This window comes from Dendrobium catenatum, unplaced genomic scaffold (genome assembly GCF_001605985.2).
Source record: "Dendrobium catenatum unplaced genomic scaffold, ASM160598v2 fragScaff_scaffold_1125, whole genome shotgun sequence".
Classification (NCBI taxonomy): Eukaryota; Viridiplantae; Streptophyta; class Magnoliopsida; order Asparagales; family Orchidaceae; genus Dendrobium; species Dendrobium catenatum.
In genome coordinates, this window is record NW_021319587.1 from 1,655,016 (window position 1) to 1,673,227 (window position 18,212).

The 18,212-nt window shown below is 37.4% G+C and overlaps 1 protein-coding gene across 1 annotated transcript; it reads left to right on the plus strand.

Moving 5' to 3' along the window:
• The first annotated feature begins 5,629 nt into the window (after positions 1 to 5,629).
• Positions 5,630 to 16,632, plus strand: LOC110095589. Its single transcript, XM_020821190.2, has 4 exons — positions 5,630 to 5,688; positions 5,778 to 6,077; positions 6,460 to 6,548; positions 16,223 to 16,632. The coding sequence occupies exons 2-4, from the start codon at positions 5,792 to 5,794 to the stop codon at positions 16,511 to 16,513; spliced, it is 666 nt and encodes a 221-aa protein (XP_020676849.1). The 5' UTR covers positions 5,630 to 5,688; positions 5,778 to 5,791; the 3' UTR covers positions 16,514 to 16,632.
• The last annotated feature ends 1,580 nt before the right edge of the window (positions 16,633 to 18,212 follow it).

Here is an 18,212-nt window from a genome sequence, read left to right on the forward strand (position 1 = left end):
ACATAAAAATCTCACAAATGAAAAAAAATTTCTAGCACACATTAGCTTGGTGTCAATTATGAGAATATATCTTGGTTTCTGCTAAGACTAGCTCAATTGATGGCAGCATTAATACCAGCAAAATTAATTCTTCTTACTCTAATACATATCAATTATGATGAAAAATGTCATAACCAAGCAAGAGTTGGCCCCCAAGGCCTATCATTAGATGATCTTATGGACATGATAGAATAGCTTCAAGTTTGAAAATTCAATTTATAGAAGAGATTAGCTAACTAAGAGTACCATCACAATATAATAAAGCTTACCAATCATAAAGTTAAAAAAATAATAGGGCTAAAATATTTAATGTTCTCCTCATCAGCCCCCCCACTAATATGTTGAAGTTCCTAGCCTTCACCACCAAAACTTAATCCATAATTCATTGACACTGATATTTTTAAGTTAGTTAACCAACTCACAATCCTCCAATAGTCATGGTGGTAAGGGTGTCAATATTTAACATTACCCGAAAACCCAACTTGAACCCCAACAAGAAAATTTTGAGTTAGGGTCAACCCATTTAGGAAATGGGCCAGGTTTGAGTTTACAATCCTGACCCAATTGAAAATTCGGGTCTGGGTCAGGTCAACCCAAAAACCCAACATCAATCCGGAATCAACACGACATCACACGCTCAACCCTGCTTTGCATGCATTGCCTGACACTTCCAAGCCCTAATCTCGTGTTCAACGATGCTTGACCTGCATCACTTGGCATGCTTGACCTTGCTTCGCTCGTGCGTGCTCGAACTTTCGCACCAGGTCGGTTTACTGTTCCCACCGACCTCTAGCAAACCTTAATCGAACACAGCGTTGAGTCCGATATCACCATCCGGTGCCTGCGATACACCCACGATGATTCCAACCACTGTGCAGCAATCCCTAATAGCGCCTGGTAACAACACACCACGTCCGGTTCGATCGCACCCTGCACCACATCCCACCCGCCACGATTCCACGTTTGACACTTCGAGTCTTCACATTTGATTTCTGACTGGCCCAGAGTCATCAGTGTTGGGTTGTGTTGACCTGATTTTTTGGCTGGTCAGGTAAAGACTATAAAATCTGACCCGTTTATAAAAATAGGTCGGGTCGAACAACTCTGGGTCATTGTCGGATTCGACCCGCAACCAATTTTTGATACCCATGCAAAGTGAACGTGACCCGATGTCACCTCATGGACACTCCTCATGATATCACGTGGGATGAATTAAATTGCCTAATATGAAAATAATTTTTTAATGATAAATATAAACAAGTTTATTCCCTAATATAGCTTCAACACCATCTGATAAATATAACTATTGTCTCTAGGGAACTTTTGCAATATCACCTTTCTAGGGATAGTGTGGTGTTGCATGGTGAGCGGATACTTGATAACAATTCAGATGATGCTGGAAGTTTCTTTGGGGAGGATCTTGATTCGCGGGGAAATTACGACTTGAGTATCATTCAAATTGGTGACGAGGGTTTTAGCAAAAAGAGTGGAAAACGTAAAAAGCGGAATTCCAATAAGAAATGATTTTTTCTTGGTTTTGCTTTCGGTTTGGCTTGGTTTGGCTAATGGAGGACTATGATGAGGCCCCTCGGATGGCCTGGGCTTGGATGCAACCTTGCTGACGATTGGACGACCCAAGCTTGGCAACCAGGTGGCGGCCTGAGTCCGCTCTTGCTCTTTTGTTTCCCTTTTTGGGGTTGTTTAGTTTGTGTGTTGTTTAAACTATGTTTTTTATTTGCAGTTTTTTTTGGGACTTAAAAAAAAAACAAACTTCCCCACCTGTGACTGATGAAATTCTTTAGCATCGCATTTTTGTGAGAGTCAATATGCATGCTATGGATCCTTAAAATGGGTCCTCTAGTCTCTACGAGAATATTAATTGCAAAAAATTAATAATGCATGTCCAATAGGATTCAAATGCACCTCTGCCATGTCTTCTCTACCACTTCAAGAGCTCCATACTTGATTTTAGTCTCCCCCTCCCTTTCTCTCTTTCTCTATAAAATATTCTTAACATGGTGAAGACGACTTCAATCACACATGAACACTTGCATAAAATAAATCAACTAAGCTAATGCATATTGAATGATCGTTGCGCACATTACTTCTAACAATTTTCAAGACAATTGCCCACCACCTATAATTTTAGTACCAGAGATCCTGCATGGCTTGGATTTATTCTTAATTTTCTGCTTCATATTTTAACCTTGAAGACAAAGCCAATTTTGAATGGATGAGAAATTGCACAAATTTATAATAGATTATGTGAGTTAGTAGTTAATGCTAATTATAGTACTTCCAATGGATAATTTTGATTATAATAATCACATTAGATAGCTACCTATGTTCTTAAAAGTCTTTACCGACACTCAACAACAACCTTTGAATATAATGAACCCTCCTTTTCCCATTAATGTAATTTATGGAGATGACGATATTCAAGAATTAGCCGTTTAACACATATTCAAATTGTATCAACACACATAAACAAAGAAAATAAGATCATAATCAGCTCACCCATAATTATGTGTCATTAACAGTTCGACAATGTCTTACAAACTATGCAGCTCACCTTGACTTGTTGGTTGGGAGAAGTTATTCTGTGCGGAATCCGGATGAGATGAGACGAACAATCCGAATTTTGAGTGTACACACTGTGTATAAATAGTGTGTACAAAAATTTAATACACCGTGTACACAATATACACACTCACATGTTCAGACGGTTCTTTCAATCCAAACTCCACACATAATAATTTTCTCAGTCCAAACTCCTCAGAATAATTTTCTTTTTGGATGGAGCTTTGACTAAAAATCAAGATCTTTTGGATTCTAAATTTAGATATGTGAAGTCTCTTTGAAAATCATACTCACAAACTCGATCCTAACCATTCATCATGGCATTAAAAAGAAATGTTTCACAGCTCAACAGCCGCATCATATGTCATGTTCTTGATGCAATGGCTCTCATCATTGCAAGCGGCTCTCTCTCTCTCTGGCTTTCGAACAAAATCAACCCCCACCCCCTCTAATCAGTACTGCAAAAGAAGCACAAGAGCAAAAAAGCTTAAAGTCTCTCTCTCTCTCTAAATTTTTATAGCATGTTATATATAATAATAAAAAATAGTAAAATAATGCACACTATAAAAGCTAATGCATTCTTAATAAATTTGTGTATTATATCTCTATATACTAATATCTATGTATTATTATAAAATAAATTAAATTTTTAATAAAATATACAAAATACATAAACTTTAACCTATATATATATATATATATATTACTTATTATACTCATATATTTAAAATAAACAATATTTTATCTATCTTATTTTGATATATCAATAACTTTTAATTAAATTAAATTTAATATTTAAAATTTGATTTTAAGATTTATAATAAATTCATTTAATGTACACAAATAATTTTTTTATTAAACACGCCTCCTATTTTAGTGAAAAAACATGCAATATGTAAAAATTTCAAAGTAATCACAAAACAATTTTTATCATTTATATTTTTTTATTTATATCAAATTTAAATCTTTTGAACTTAATATTTATAAATTTATAGTTCAATATTTTGTTTTTATGATAATTATTAGATGTACAAATAACTGAAATAAGTATATATTTTTATGACAAATTCTTAATTCTCCAAAAATATTATTTTGCAAAAAAGAAATTCTCATTACAAAATAATATATAAGGAAATATATACGAATTCATATCACAAAATAATTTTGATAGAATCTTAATAAAAATCTTACTTTCCAACCATCAAGTAGAGTAGAAATTTCTTTCTTTTGCAGGTCGTATCCAATTCTTAAAATTTACTATTGCAAATACATTGGCATACTGGATAAGAGATTCGATTATACCTAAATCTTGCTCAAAATTCATTGAGAAGCTTTGCTCTAGGTTCCTTTACCATGGCACCACTGAAGGGAATAAGCTACATCTGGTAGCTTGGCATAAAACTTGCTTGCCAACTTGCCTTGGCGGTCTCGGGATACCGAATTTAAAATCTTTAGCACACGATTTTGGCTGCTCTTTTATTTGGAGATGGTATAATTCTAACTCTCTGGTCTTTGACTGGTTTAAGACCAAATATCTTTCACCTTGGAAGCAAACCCCCCCTAAATGCTCCAATTTCTGGAAATTTATTCATGCTGTTGCTGGTAAGGTTAAGAATGAGTTTCGTTTTGTGGTTATGGCTGAAGGTTGCAAATTTTCATTCTTTTGGGACCCTTGGATTGATGGGAAAATGCTTTCTGATTTTATTTCTCCGTTTCCTGAATTATCTGATAAAGCCAACAACTACATTACTGGGGGAACTTGGTGTTTACCGAACTGCTTCCCTTCCTGGGTGCAACAAATTATTCATGCTATTCCTCTTTCGGCTACTGCTGTCCCTTTACTCTGGAAAAATCAAGAAAAACCGTGTTTTAAGACTTTTAGGATGAACTTTTTTGTTGGCTGGCAAACTCAAGCATGGCATAAATTTATTTGGCATAAGAGGGCTGCTCTTAGGCATTCTTCTTATGCTTGGCTTTTGATTCGGAATTGTCTAAAAACAGCTGACGTTTTAGCCAAAAGAAACATTTTCATTCACCCAATCTGTCCCCTTTGCCAATGTGGTGATGAAAGCGGTGCTCATTTAGTTTTCTCTTGTGATTATTCCTATGCTGTTATTACTCATCTCCTACCGGTTTTGAACTGCTTTTTGCTGAGACCTACAATACTGCAACTTTTTGAGTTTGTGGAAGAGATTATCACCCTTACTGCTGTGGAAAAGAACTTCTGCTATTTTGTCATTTGCTGTGTCATTTATTTCATATGGAGGAAAAGGAACGACCGAAGATTTACGGGATCTCATCTTCCTTTGCATGAACTGTGCAAAAAGATTGCTTTGGTAATTTCATGCAAAACTTCGAATTGGAAAAACCTGGACCTGATTCAAACTGCGTTCCCTACTTGTTTTTTTGCTGGTGGTGCTCTGAATTTTTTGGGATGATGATGACTGGAACTGGCCTGTTGCCCCTTGGATGGCCTTCGGCTCCAGCAAGCTCCAGCCCTTGCGGGTCTACTCATTCGTATGGCATGTAATTTTTGCAACCTGTTCACCTGGCGTGCTGGGCCCTTTTGGCAACCGGGGCAACCTTTTGCTGCCGGTGTTGGGACAAATGAGCTTTTGGCTTTGATTTCCTTGTCCTGGCTGGTTCCATATTGCCTGAGTCAACCGTTTTTTCTCCTCCCCCTCTCCTTGGGTTGGAGATTTCTCTGGCGATGGGTTTCCCATTTTGACAGTTTGATTTGCTGCTGCTTTTCTTCAAGTTTCATTTTAGTTTCACGTACCACAATTTTGGTTTTTCAATAGTCTTTTGTTTGTATGGGTGGTATAGTTGGGGTTTCTTTCTTTTAACCTTCATAAGTGTTTTGTTTTACTTATGATGGATAGTTTTTACACATTATCTCTTTTACTTGTAATCTTCCTCTTTTGGTAATATATGGGCTTAGGCCCCTAATTTTTCCAAAAAAAAAAAAATAATAATAAAAATCTTAAATCTTCTACCAAATCAGCTTTAATTCAGCAAATAATTTCTCCGGCAACGGACAACTAAAAAGGACCCTGAGCACAGAAAAAGGTAACAGAGTAGCTACTACTGCCCAGTTCTTGTCTCCTTCCTTTTCAGCTTTTCTTCGCTCACTGGCTTCTTCTTCTTCTTCTATTCAGACTTGTTTGAGATCATGGGTCGGGCTAGCTCCAAGCTTCCGAGCTTCTGCCTCAGCCGCGTGGCGACTCGGGTCAGAGTCCGTTCACCGCCGGTGGGCTCCAACCCCGTTCCGGCGGTCGCTGCTGATGCTGAGAAGGTTGATGGCGGCAGTGAGGTCACGGCGGAAAGGCGGCGAGTCATGGTGGCGGTGGACTCGAGCACGGAGGCGAAGAGTGCTCTGCTTTGGGCTCTGTCTCATGCTTTGCAGAGTAATGACTGTCTTGTTCTGCTAAAGGTTTCAAAGCCTGCATCGAAGCAAGGTGAGATTTTTTAAGAACTATTTTAATATCTGAAGTTTGAAAATACTTTAAAAATAATAAATTTATTTTATACAGTTAAAAAACCATCACTTGTTTTAAAATGTAAAATATCATCAAACTTTTTTTGAAATTTGATTATTTCACTCTTTAATCCATTTACAAGTAACCAAAAGAGGAAAAAAGTTTTGATCAAAATGAGTTTTGTAGCTGTTAGATTTATTTTGAGAGGAGTATAATATAGAACTAATTAGTTAAAATTTATGTTACACACATTTAAAAAAATGATGTTATTAAATTTATTTTTATGAAATTTAGATTAAGCCCTTAGATTTTAATTTTTGTTTGATTTATGACCATTAATGTTGATTTTGGTATAAGGTAGGAGGAGATCAGTCTCCATGGGAGAGAGATCCAAAGAGTTATGAGGTTCTACAGAGCATGAAGACCATTTGCCAATCTAAGAGACCAGAGGTAATATTTACTAGCTACTGGTTTATATTTAGAAAATAATCACAAATGAACGATTGTTGAGGGGGAAATTTTAGCTTAGGAGAGAGTACATGGAGAAATTATATTTTTATACACTAAGATTTGTACAATTTCAGTGTTATTGTCCATGGGAAATATCAGAACTTTACTAGCAAGATTCACGAGGTAAAAATAAAATAGAAAGTAGAGAGAAAAGGAGTTATAGTGAATCTAAAGAGAGGCTCTTGGATTTTACTTGATGATAGAGTTGTAGACTTGAATATCCAAATTTGTGTCCAAATCTTGCCACGAACCACCTTTTTATATGTTCAGGCCAAGTGATGTGGGTTGGATCGTTGGAAGATGATGACGCTCGAAGGATTTTAATCCCACTCTAGGGAACAAGGATAAACTGAAGCTTAAAGCTTCAAAGAGGTTAATATATCATTCCATCCCTCCTTTCTATTTCATAATCTATATATAATAAGCAAGTAGAAAACTAGAGACACATAGAAGATTCTAGAAACATGTAACAACTTGTAACAAACTAAGATAATCTAATCCAAATGAATGCTTTAACTAATATGTTCCACATCATTCTCCCCTTGCTTGAAAAGAGCTCAACTCCGTCGAGACGCGTCATCGGGAGATGAACATCATAATCAATCCTCCAAGGTCGAAGATTTTGCGTCTTCGATGCATGTCTGCAAGCTCATTCATTAGATGATGAATACCTTGGACCTTCCACAAATTTGCATTCCTCCATAGGTAGAAATCAGAAGGTTGCCAGCCCTTGCATTCCTTGATCCTAAACGTTGGACATAGAGTAGGACAACCTGGACATCTTGAAGTCTGTTAGTACCTTGGCATATTTGAAATAAGGATGTTCAGAGGATCTTCTAGATCATCAACTAGAGGTGGATTCAGCCCTTCAAGATCAAAGTGTTCTGCAATAGACCAAATCAAACGTGTACAGATCCTTGGTGTATTAACTACACAAAGATCTTTGAGCAGTTGTAGCTGTAAATTTCATAGTCTCGTCTCATTCAAAATATGATGGTGAGAAGCACCACCTATTGTATCATATATATAACAAAGTCTAACAAGCAACTTCAAATAGCAATCTATAATATAAGTTTTCCCATCACAGTCCCACATAACACAAGGTCTGCATACTTCCACAACCTCCAAGGCTGATTCTGTCCAATTTAGTGCGCCATAGTCAGTTCCATAAGCCAATGCACCAATAACTCTGCTCTCAATACCATAATTTTTATGTTCAAGCAGTGACAGAGATAGTTGGAAATAGCTTTCCACAAGTGAAGCAATGAGTTCCACCTAAACACGCTTTTACTTGATATACAGTTTATATCATCATACATTCTTAAACGTTCAAAAAATGAAGTAATGACTATCCCTGGAAGAGGTTTCTGACCACTAAGCACACTTTCCTTTGCAAGAAAAATCTACATAGATAACTGCATGACTAATGCTTCCCAAAGCATGCTTGATGTTTGACTCTGCCCTCAAGTTTCTCGCCGTAAGAAGAAACCTCTTAAATAATGAAACCTGCAGGCTAAGATCAAGGAGATGGAGAGTGTTGACAACAACTCTTACAATGCTTTCTCTAGCTAAGGAACTCATGCCTGTCCCAAAGAGTGAGCATTGTAATAATGGAGGCAGAAACCCACTCCGGCTGCTGCACAAGAAACTGTTCCATTGCGAGAAGCTTTAAGTCATTCCCTTTAAATATGTCAATGTCATCAAGTCCAAGTAACACAGTCCGGCCTTAAACTGGTTGAGTAGTTCAACAACTTTAGTTTCTGTCTCTGGAAGATCTTGTATAGATTGAAGCTGCCTCAGGTGAACCCCAACATGAAGTATTTTAATGATAACCGTGCATCCATAATACTCGATCCCAATATAACCCTTCTTAGATTGATAAGAGAGACCTATCATTCGACTAGAACATGAAAGAAAATGATGAGGGAGCGGGATCAGAAGCTGAGTGGTTCCTCTCGGATCTGGCGACCACCGAAAATCCTTTCCCTCATCTTCATCTCCATTCTATGACATCTCCTGATTGATGAATCCACTTGACTTCAAAGGGTGTCCAATAATACTTGCTGATGAAATACAGGGTTTCCCATCATGTGGCACCAACGAAGCCAAGAGCTCAGACTTCTACTCATTTGGAATTTCGGAATTCAAAGCGCCCTTCAGAAGAGATGCGTGTCGTGGTTTTGGAGCATTCCACTCCTCTTTATGAGCATCCTCAATCTCCTCTGATGACACCTGCTTCAAGTGATTGCCGGAGCGGAATGTGACTGGGCGAGTGCCGATCGCGGTGTCGGAATAGGAACAAGCTGTGACGAATCGCTCTCCCTCGTCAATGACAGACGGATTGTGGGATGAAGAACTGGAATTGTCTTGTGAGAGATCAGGCTCAACACTTGGAGCGAGATCGCGAGAGCAGAGTGGGAGCGGGGGTGGGAGCTTTGTCGGTGCGGGCGGCAATGGCGGAGTGGCAGCGGTGGGATCGGGTTGAATGCCAGGTATGGGAATGCCGTCATGCGAGTTTGAGAGTTATGGTGGATGGAAGACTTGGGTGACAGAAGGATTTGATGAGTATCCCACTCCCGGAGATGTGTCTATTGGAGCGGAATTGAGCTAGAGCGGATCAAGATTGCGGGTCTGTTTGCGAGACGAAGCATACGGAATTTGCGAATCTGGCAAAGGATGTTGGAACGGAGATCGCGCCACCAGAGAGGAAGCTCGAGCAGAGGGTAGTAGTCATCCACGGCGAGTTTATTTCTGAACTGGTGTGGTTCACGTGAAGCGGATGAGAGGAGCGAAGATGAAGATGCCGGTATGGTTGACGACGACATTCACATTCTCCTTATGAATCGAAGGTTTTTGTCTATCCGATTAAGGTTTTTGTCTACTCGATCAAGTGATGCCTTCACTTGAGCTTGATAGAAGGCAATACGGCTTGGATCATCGTCGCCAGTCCATTTTCCTCGTCTTCGATCATCGTCAACCTCCATTCTTATTCTTCGGCTTCTATCGTCGTTGACAGTCCACCTTCTTCTGCAGCCCATCGATCTTCATAAGCTCCAGGCTCTGATACCAACTGATGTGGGTTGGATCGTTGGAAGATGATGACGCTTGAAGGATTTTAATCCCACTCTAGAGAACAATGATAAACTCAAGCTTAAAGCTTCAAAGAGGTTAATATATCATTCCATCCCTCCTTCCTATTGCACAATCTATATATAATAAGCAAGTAGAAAACTAGAGACACCTAGAAGATTATAGAAACATGTAACAACTTGTAACAAACTAAGATAAGCTAATCCAAAGAAATGCTTTAACTAATATGTTCCACATCACCAAGGTTTGAGCGTTATAGGAAAAATTACTTTTAAGTTGTATATAAAATAAGAAAATACATGAGGTGCATAGCCTAATTTATATAAAAGTACATGTGGACAATTAACTGAGTATATTATTGATTGAAATTGACAGCTTGATGTTGAAGTCGTAGACTTGCATGATCTAGTCGGATGAACTAATGAAGCCCCGAGCTTATTTGAACGAGTTGCCACTGAGTAGACTTTGTGGTTGGGCGAGTATCCTTAAGAGCTTGGAGAATTATGCTAGGATAAGCGTTGAGCTATATATGATCTTATGAGTTCATTATAAGTTTGGCAAGTTCACCGTGCTTTCGACAAATTCATTATGATCTTGGCTAGTTTTTTTGTCCCAATTCTTAATATAGAGTTGCCTTGAGTTGGGCCATCTTCGATTGAGCCACGTCTTTAAGATATTTGGATGTAGATTTAAATTCTTGATTCTCTAGAGTATTTGAAGAGCTTCCTATATATATATATATATATATATTAAACCGAAGTGATTAGATGGATGAGAAGAAAGGCAAAAACTGGTAATTCGCCAATAAAAAAGGTGAGATTGGCAGAAGGTGAAGCAAGTAATAGAAAATCTTGAAGTAGTAGTTTCTCAAGAGGTTGCAATGGATGAAATAGCTTATGCTCATGACCCTACAGTTCCCATGAATGGACCCCCAATTAAGTCGATGGCTTTGCTAATTGAACAACGGTTTCCCCTGCCAAGCTAAATGTTAATTTACATAAAATAATTTAGTGAGTGAATTCAAAATGTATTATTATAAAAGAAACTTCCCTTTTGTACAGGATGATCTGATGACTTATATGATTCCTCCAACAAAGTAAGTTGAGCAGGAGGTAGCCACGGGAGATAACTAGATCAACTAGTTTCCCAGGAGGGAATAGATTCATATAAATTTTCTTTACATTTTCCTAGTGATGTGATAATTTATCAACCACCGGACTATAAGCGAGCTTCTAAGTTACCTTGTAGGGTCAAATCGTGTAGCTGCTACAAGTTAGGTCTCTCAAATTCGCCTCGGGCTATGAGTCCTACAATGTATTGTAAAGTTTCCTCTTGATGCTTTTCTTAGAAGAGAATTTCCTTGTCTCAACTTCTTAGTGTATAAGCCCCTGCGAAGAGATGTCGCCATAGTCTCTCAACGATAGCTTTGGCAACTTGATGGTGATGTAGAGAAAAATCATCGAAGAAGGTGATACCAACAGCTCATAAGAGCAAAACAACCAAATGCTATTAATTCCAAAAATATCATTCATTATCTACCTCATACAACCATTCTATTTATAATAATCCAATAGAAATCCCTGGAACTTTCTAGGAATAGGTAACAAACTAAATCAGCTATCCCTAAGGATCATTTAACTAAGATGCTTTGCATCATTCTCCTCCCATACAAAGAAAATAGAGTACGGGGCGGAGTTGGGGGATACGTCAAAGCGGAAGTGCTGGAGCAAGAGAGGAATCAGAATCGGAATCGCGTGAAGTGGGAGTGTGGTTGGTCAAGTGGAATGAAGGTCTCGTGGAGGGGTCGGATTCATGCGAGACAGTAGATGGGTTGGTCGAGCAGAGTCGGAGTGCGTGGTTGGTGCTGCTGAGAGAGTTTAGATATGGGTATCTGACTTTCTCCAGAAGTGCAGTGAGGTTTGAATTGGCAGCGGAAGGGCATCAAGCAGGCTAGGGCAGATAATCGGAGCGTGACAAGTGCATGTGGGATGGCTGTGTTCGGGTAGACTTGGTTCAAAGAGGAAAATAGGCTTTGGAGCCGGTCACGCGTGGGAACGGAGTAGGTCGAAGATGGGTGCAGGCTCGCAGATCGCGAGCGGGCTGTACAGGGTCGCAAGATAGAGATGGATCGAAGGCGAGTGTCACTGGAAGATGTCCGATGCTATGATTGTCATCAATCGATTCATTCTGGTATGGTTGTCAGAAGATTTATTTGCTGGTATGGTTGCTAGCGGTGGATGTGTAGAATTGCCAATATGGTTGCCAACTGGTGGAGGCTTCGAACATCGTCGACATCCCAACTTCATCCATTGTTTCCTCAAAGCATCCCAAGTCCCGATCGTCGTCAAGGGTTGACGTGGCTCTAATACCAACTGATGTAGAGAGAAATCATCAAAGAAAGTAATACTAACAACTCTAAGAGCAAAATAGCTAAATGCTATTAATTCCAAAAATATTATTCATTATCTACCTCATACAACCATTCTATTTATAATAATCCAATAGAAATCCCTAGAACTTTCTAGAAATAGGAAACAAATTGAATCAATTATCCCTAAGGAACATTTTAGCTAACATTCTATGCATTAGATGATGACCTTGGCCCATAACTCAGCTGTTCTTCCTGATATTGAAATTTCATTTGTTTAACGATTCCTACCTTTACCTTATCAGTTCGTGCTTAAAAAAGTATTTATACTACATTACTCCTTTAGTTTAATCAACATTTATATTTACAGTTGCTCCTATTGCTCTAATATTTGATGTAATGTAAAAAGTTTCACTTTACTTACGCATGCTATCACCATAAAAGTTTTGGTCATCTTCCAAATATAAACAAATATAGTGATGCAGCCTTCTTCACTTAGTTGCCCAATTAAGATTACGTACCTCTTAAAGCTGGGAATATGATTCACAATACAAAGCTTCAACCTAATTCAAAGATGACTAAGGTTATAATTATTCCCATTTTTCTCTTAGAAACTTAAAGCCTAGTTCTCATACTTGCATAAGTATTGAAGAAAAATTCCATAAGGGCAATGAAGAGCAATAAGTATGAGAAATATGACCTATAAAGAAAACATTCGAAATTAAGACAAGGATTCATGGCCACATTAAGTGAGAGTTTCTACTTGTCTATAGATTGGTAAGGATAAGGATATAAAAAATTTCTTCACTCAAACATTTTTCCTATCTTAGTTTATCTTACTAATTTCTATCCCTTTCATCTTCTCTCTCTCTCTCTCTCTTTGATTTGTCCATGAACTCAATAAATTAAAACCTAAGTATAAAGTCAAATCTTTTATATATTTATATATATATATATATATATATATTCTCAGACAAGTCATTCGACTCCTGTCTTCTTCTCTTTATCGATGTACCTATAGGCCACTCATAAAATAAACAAATGACAGCTATTCTTGACTCCATATCTTTCCCAAACTTCATCCTTATCTTACCCTTGACTTTGAAAGAAAAAACTTGAATGAAGAAATTGAGCTCCACCTTATTTAAAAAATATCTATATATTGACACACTGTCTTTGTATACCGATCTCTTATGTTTTACTAATCACATGTGCTTAGAATATGTCAATTTTATGCCCGTAAGCACCGGCTAAATCATACTTTAAAATAAGGAGTATAAAGATTTACCCAAATATAACAACAACAACAAATCTTTATTCTACTACGTGGGGTCGGCTATATGAATATGTTTTCTTCATTGTGTCCTATTAAAGGTTAAATTCTCATTTAAATATAATAAAAAAAACCATTTCTAATACTTTCTTATCAAGCCTTTTTCATAAATACATAACTATTAAAAAAAAATTCAAGTTGAAGCTTTAATATTAACCATAACAATAAGACTTTATCTCAAACTAAGGAGGGTAAGGGCACCCCCAACCCCACCGAGTTTTATAAAGCATTTATTCTTTTTTTTTGCAAGATAATAATTTATTTTATTATAAATAATTTCCTTTACTAAGCAAAAGCATTATCATGTTGATGTGGGTCATCACATCCACATTCCTCATTACAAAACATACACTCCACTACTACTATTTACCTCTACTACTATTTGCAGCTTTATTATCTAAATTTTGACTATAGTAGAGATCATATCATTTTCTATTGTTTTGCCTCATATAGAAATGGAAGATACTCCTAGGAAGAATACAAAGTATACATAGAAATTGCAATAGGAAGGAGACGATAACATATTATCAGTTTTTACTCTTGGTTATGCTTACTGGTTTTATTTGTTCTTGCTATTTTTCTTTTGCTACCACGCCGTATTGGTATCAGAGCTTTGTTGCTGGGGAAAATGGTAGAAACCAGTAGGCAGCTGGCTCCTAACGGCGATTGGAGTCTAGAGGCTTTGTGGGCAGCACAAGCCAATCTTACACAACAAATTGAAGGACTTGCTGTAGAATTTTTTCAGGTTCTCTGCTAAAATATGATAAGAACTTAATCAAGTCAAGACCATCAACAGTAACCCACAACTGGTTATGCCGGCAACCACACCAGCTCTATGGACACTTAACCTTAGGGAGCGAAACTTTAGGCGACCTGCAACACCCTATCTAGAAATCTCTAATTCAGAGGAGGAAGAAGGTGACTTACAACAACGTGTATAAGTATTAGACTCAACAGACAGGGATTAGCCGCATTATTATGACTCCCAATGGAGACTCAGGGGACAGTCACAACACTAGGGAGAATTCTGTGTAAAACTTGATATTCCATTCTTTGATGGGTGACTCTACATTGAAGATTATCTCGATTGGGAAAGAGATGTTGAAACATTTTTTGAATATGTGCAGATTGAAAGGAGGAGCGTGTGCTTGGTGGCAGCAAGTACTACAATCCCATCATCAGCTGGTACCGAATGAAACAAATGCTGCAGAGGCACTTTCTTCAAATGGATTTCAAATAGATGTCGCACTTACGATATCAGCATTGCACTCAAGGGAATAAAAGTATTAGTTATTATACAAAAGAGTTTTACAAACTTAATGCCCGCAACAATTTAAATGAATCTGAACACCAAATGGTAGCCTGTTATATTGGAGGTTTGAAGGATGTCATCCAAGACAAACTCGAGTTAAGTTCTATTCGGTCACTATCACAAGATGTAAATTTTGCTTTGAAGGCGAAATTAAAGCTCAAAGACACTCTCACAGCCTTACCCGTCGAAGTCACAGGGAGTATTCAATAGACAGTAATAAAACACCAGCTCAAATTACGACATAAGCTATTCAAAATGCACCTGCAACAATTACCGCCAACAACCAGAACCCTGAAAACAAATTCCGAAATTGAACAAAGGCACCAATGAAGGACAATCCACATGCTAAGCCATCCAACCTTAAATGTTTTAGATGTTTTCAGCCAAGCCACAAGTCAAACAAATGCATGAATTGACATTAATTACAACTGTTGGAAGGAGATTCCCAAGACAACGAGGTTGTTGCTGAACCAGAAGACTTGGAGAGGAAGTGCTTCAAAAGCTGCTGTTAGCATCTAAACAACCAGTTTATTCTCAGCAAAATGCTATATTCAGAACGCGATGTACCATTAATGACAAAGTGAGTGACCTACTGATTGACAATGGTTCCAAGCAGTTGTTGACACAGATAAAGACTTCATGGGACCATGACAAAGGTGTTCGGAAGGCCTGACTATATGGTGAATCACACTCAGGCATGAATTTTTATTCAAAGGTAATTCACTATGTATTCCTGCATCTTCTTGGCGTCAACAACTACACAAGGAATTACACGGTGGTGGTCTAGCTACCCATTTAGGACGTGAAAAAACACTGGAGCAACTTCAACAACGATTCTTTTGGCCCCAACTTAGATGAGATATTACAAGGTTTGTGAATAGACGTCCCATTTGCCAAATGTAGAAAGGAAACAGTCAAAACATGGGGTTGTACATACTTCAACAACGATTCTTTTGGCCCCAATTTGGGAAGATTTCAGTTTGGATTTTGTGCTAGAACTGGCATGCACCAAAAAGGGGGTTGATTCAATCATAGTAGTTGTAGATCATTTTTTCAAGATGGCTCATTTTGTTGCTTGCAAAAAAATATTTAATGCTCTTATAACTAGAATGCTGATAAACACCGACGCCACAACCATATTCCTCATTGTAGAACACACACTCCACTACCACTATTTACCTTTACTAGTATTTGCAGCTTTATTATCTACATTTAGACTATAGTATAGATCATATCCTTTTCTATTATTTTGCTTGATATAAAAACGGAAGGTACACCTAAGGAGAATATCAAATATGCATAGGAACTATAATAAGAAGGAGACAATAGCATATTATCAGTTTTTACTATTGGTTATGTTTACTGTTTTTCTTTTGCAACGACACCATATGTACTTCAAAACAAATGCCTTATAACCTTCATAGAAAATACAAATTATGTAGCAATCTCTGCTATGGCAGCTCGCATGTAAACTGGCAGCAAGTAAAATGATTCTGAATTATCCATTTCAGGTGGTTGTTGAGCTCTATTTGGTTGAAGGAAAAGATCTAGGACCGACGATCGTGGAAGAGGCGAGGAAGCAGGGGGTTTCCTTACTGGTTTTGGGGCAGAAGAAGAGATCTATTACCTGGAGGCTGCTTATGATTTGGGCTGGTGGGAATAGATTGGCATCAGGTAGTGTTGTGGACTACTGCGTGCAGAACTCTTCGTGCATGACTTTAGCTGTGCGAAGAAAGAGCAGAAGAGGAGGTGGTTTTTTGATCACTACAAGAAGACACAAAGATTTCTGGCTTTTGGCTTGATCATTTCTGTTTTTTTAATATGCTTCATCTGGCTGTTTTTTTTTTTTTTAAAATGAATGAATGAAGAATAAAGCTTTGATGTTGGTTTGATGTAATATGGTTGTAAATGAAAATTTCAATGGAAGATGATGATATTTTATTAATAAATTATAAATAATCGTTGTTGTTGTTGAAGATTATATATTATTCAGTATTGCAAATCCATTCACATGTAAGTTTTTCTTATAATGAAAGTTGTTCCAAATAAAATCTAAATCTTTAGATCACTTGGAGGGCCCTATTTATCGGTTATTTTACTGCCAAAAAAGCCAATCCTGTTTGAATTGATTCAGAGTATAATGGTTATTGCCAAAATAGCACCCAACATCAAGTACCCAACCAAGTCACACTTGGCTTGGTGCAGAATTTTGCTTGCATAAAAGATTAGCCACCATTTCTTCTTCTTCTTTTTTTTTTTTTAAGATGAGGACCAAGCTCATTACATTCTCGTTGACTCTAAGATAAAAGAGGAAGTCCTTCCCTAGCTACGGAAAGTAGAGGCGGCTAAGAGAGGAGCGACTTCAATTGTTGAAAGTTGAGTTCACAATCTTCGTTCACGAAAAAGTGATTAGCACTTCTTCGAACTCGCTCCTCTCAACAATTGAAGTCTCTCCTCAACTTTCAACAATTGAAGTCAACTTTTGAAGTCGCTATAAGCCTTTTGGGTTTCTAGGTGAAGGCATTTCAAGAATTGCTTTTAATTTCTTTTGATTCATTTTAATAACTTCAAGAGTTAGTAAAATACCAAAAAATTTCTTTGTTCTGCTTCCAAAGATGCACTTCAAAGGGTTTAGCATCGTTTTGTACATTTAAGAGTAAAAAACTTGTTTGAGATCTTCAATATGTTGTTCTAAAGTTTTACTTTTTAATAGGAGATCATTAGGTTAGACTTTGATATTGTACCCCTTATGATCTCGAAAAATATAAATCCACCATCCTTTTGCATGCGACATCTATATATTTTAAAACTAAAGGCTATTGTATTGTAACATTACATTCTATCACTTGTGATGAACAATGTCTTCTTCCAGTCAATCAGGTGCATTTTGATTTAATTCTATCTAAAGAAGATGCCTAAAAAACTCTTCATAGGGTAGCCGATTGCAAATCAAAATTGAGCATCAATTCATAACAACGGATAGCTATCATTAGGATAGACTAAGTTTAAGTTGATGAAGTCAATACTCATCTACCATTTGCCCTTTGTCTTTTGTTCCAACATCGTATTTGAGACCCATTTTGGGTACTGTATCTCCTGAATGAATCTAACCTCCAGAAGCTTTTGATCATCTTCACAAATGGGATTGACCAATGTAGTCGTAACTAGCTAAATCTTCTATTTTATTGGCATGGCCCCACTTTTTTTTTTTTTTTTCAATGTTTATCCTATGGCAATCAACATTGATATCTAAACCTACTATATTGTCGGCCGGCCATACAAATAATTTCACATTTTCCCTAATAGTTGAGACCAACTCGCTCTTCACACTTCATTTATATTATCTTTAAAGGTTGGCACCTCTACAATTATTTACTTTTTAATAGAGATCATCAACATAAATGATGATGGTGGGTCACCTTCTGGTGATCTTAAAGGCTAGCAATGGCTATTGATCTTTAGTTTAATATTTATAGAGGTGTTCATGAGTTTATGGTGGAA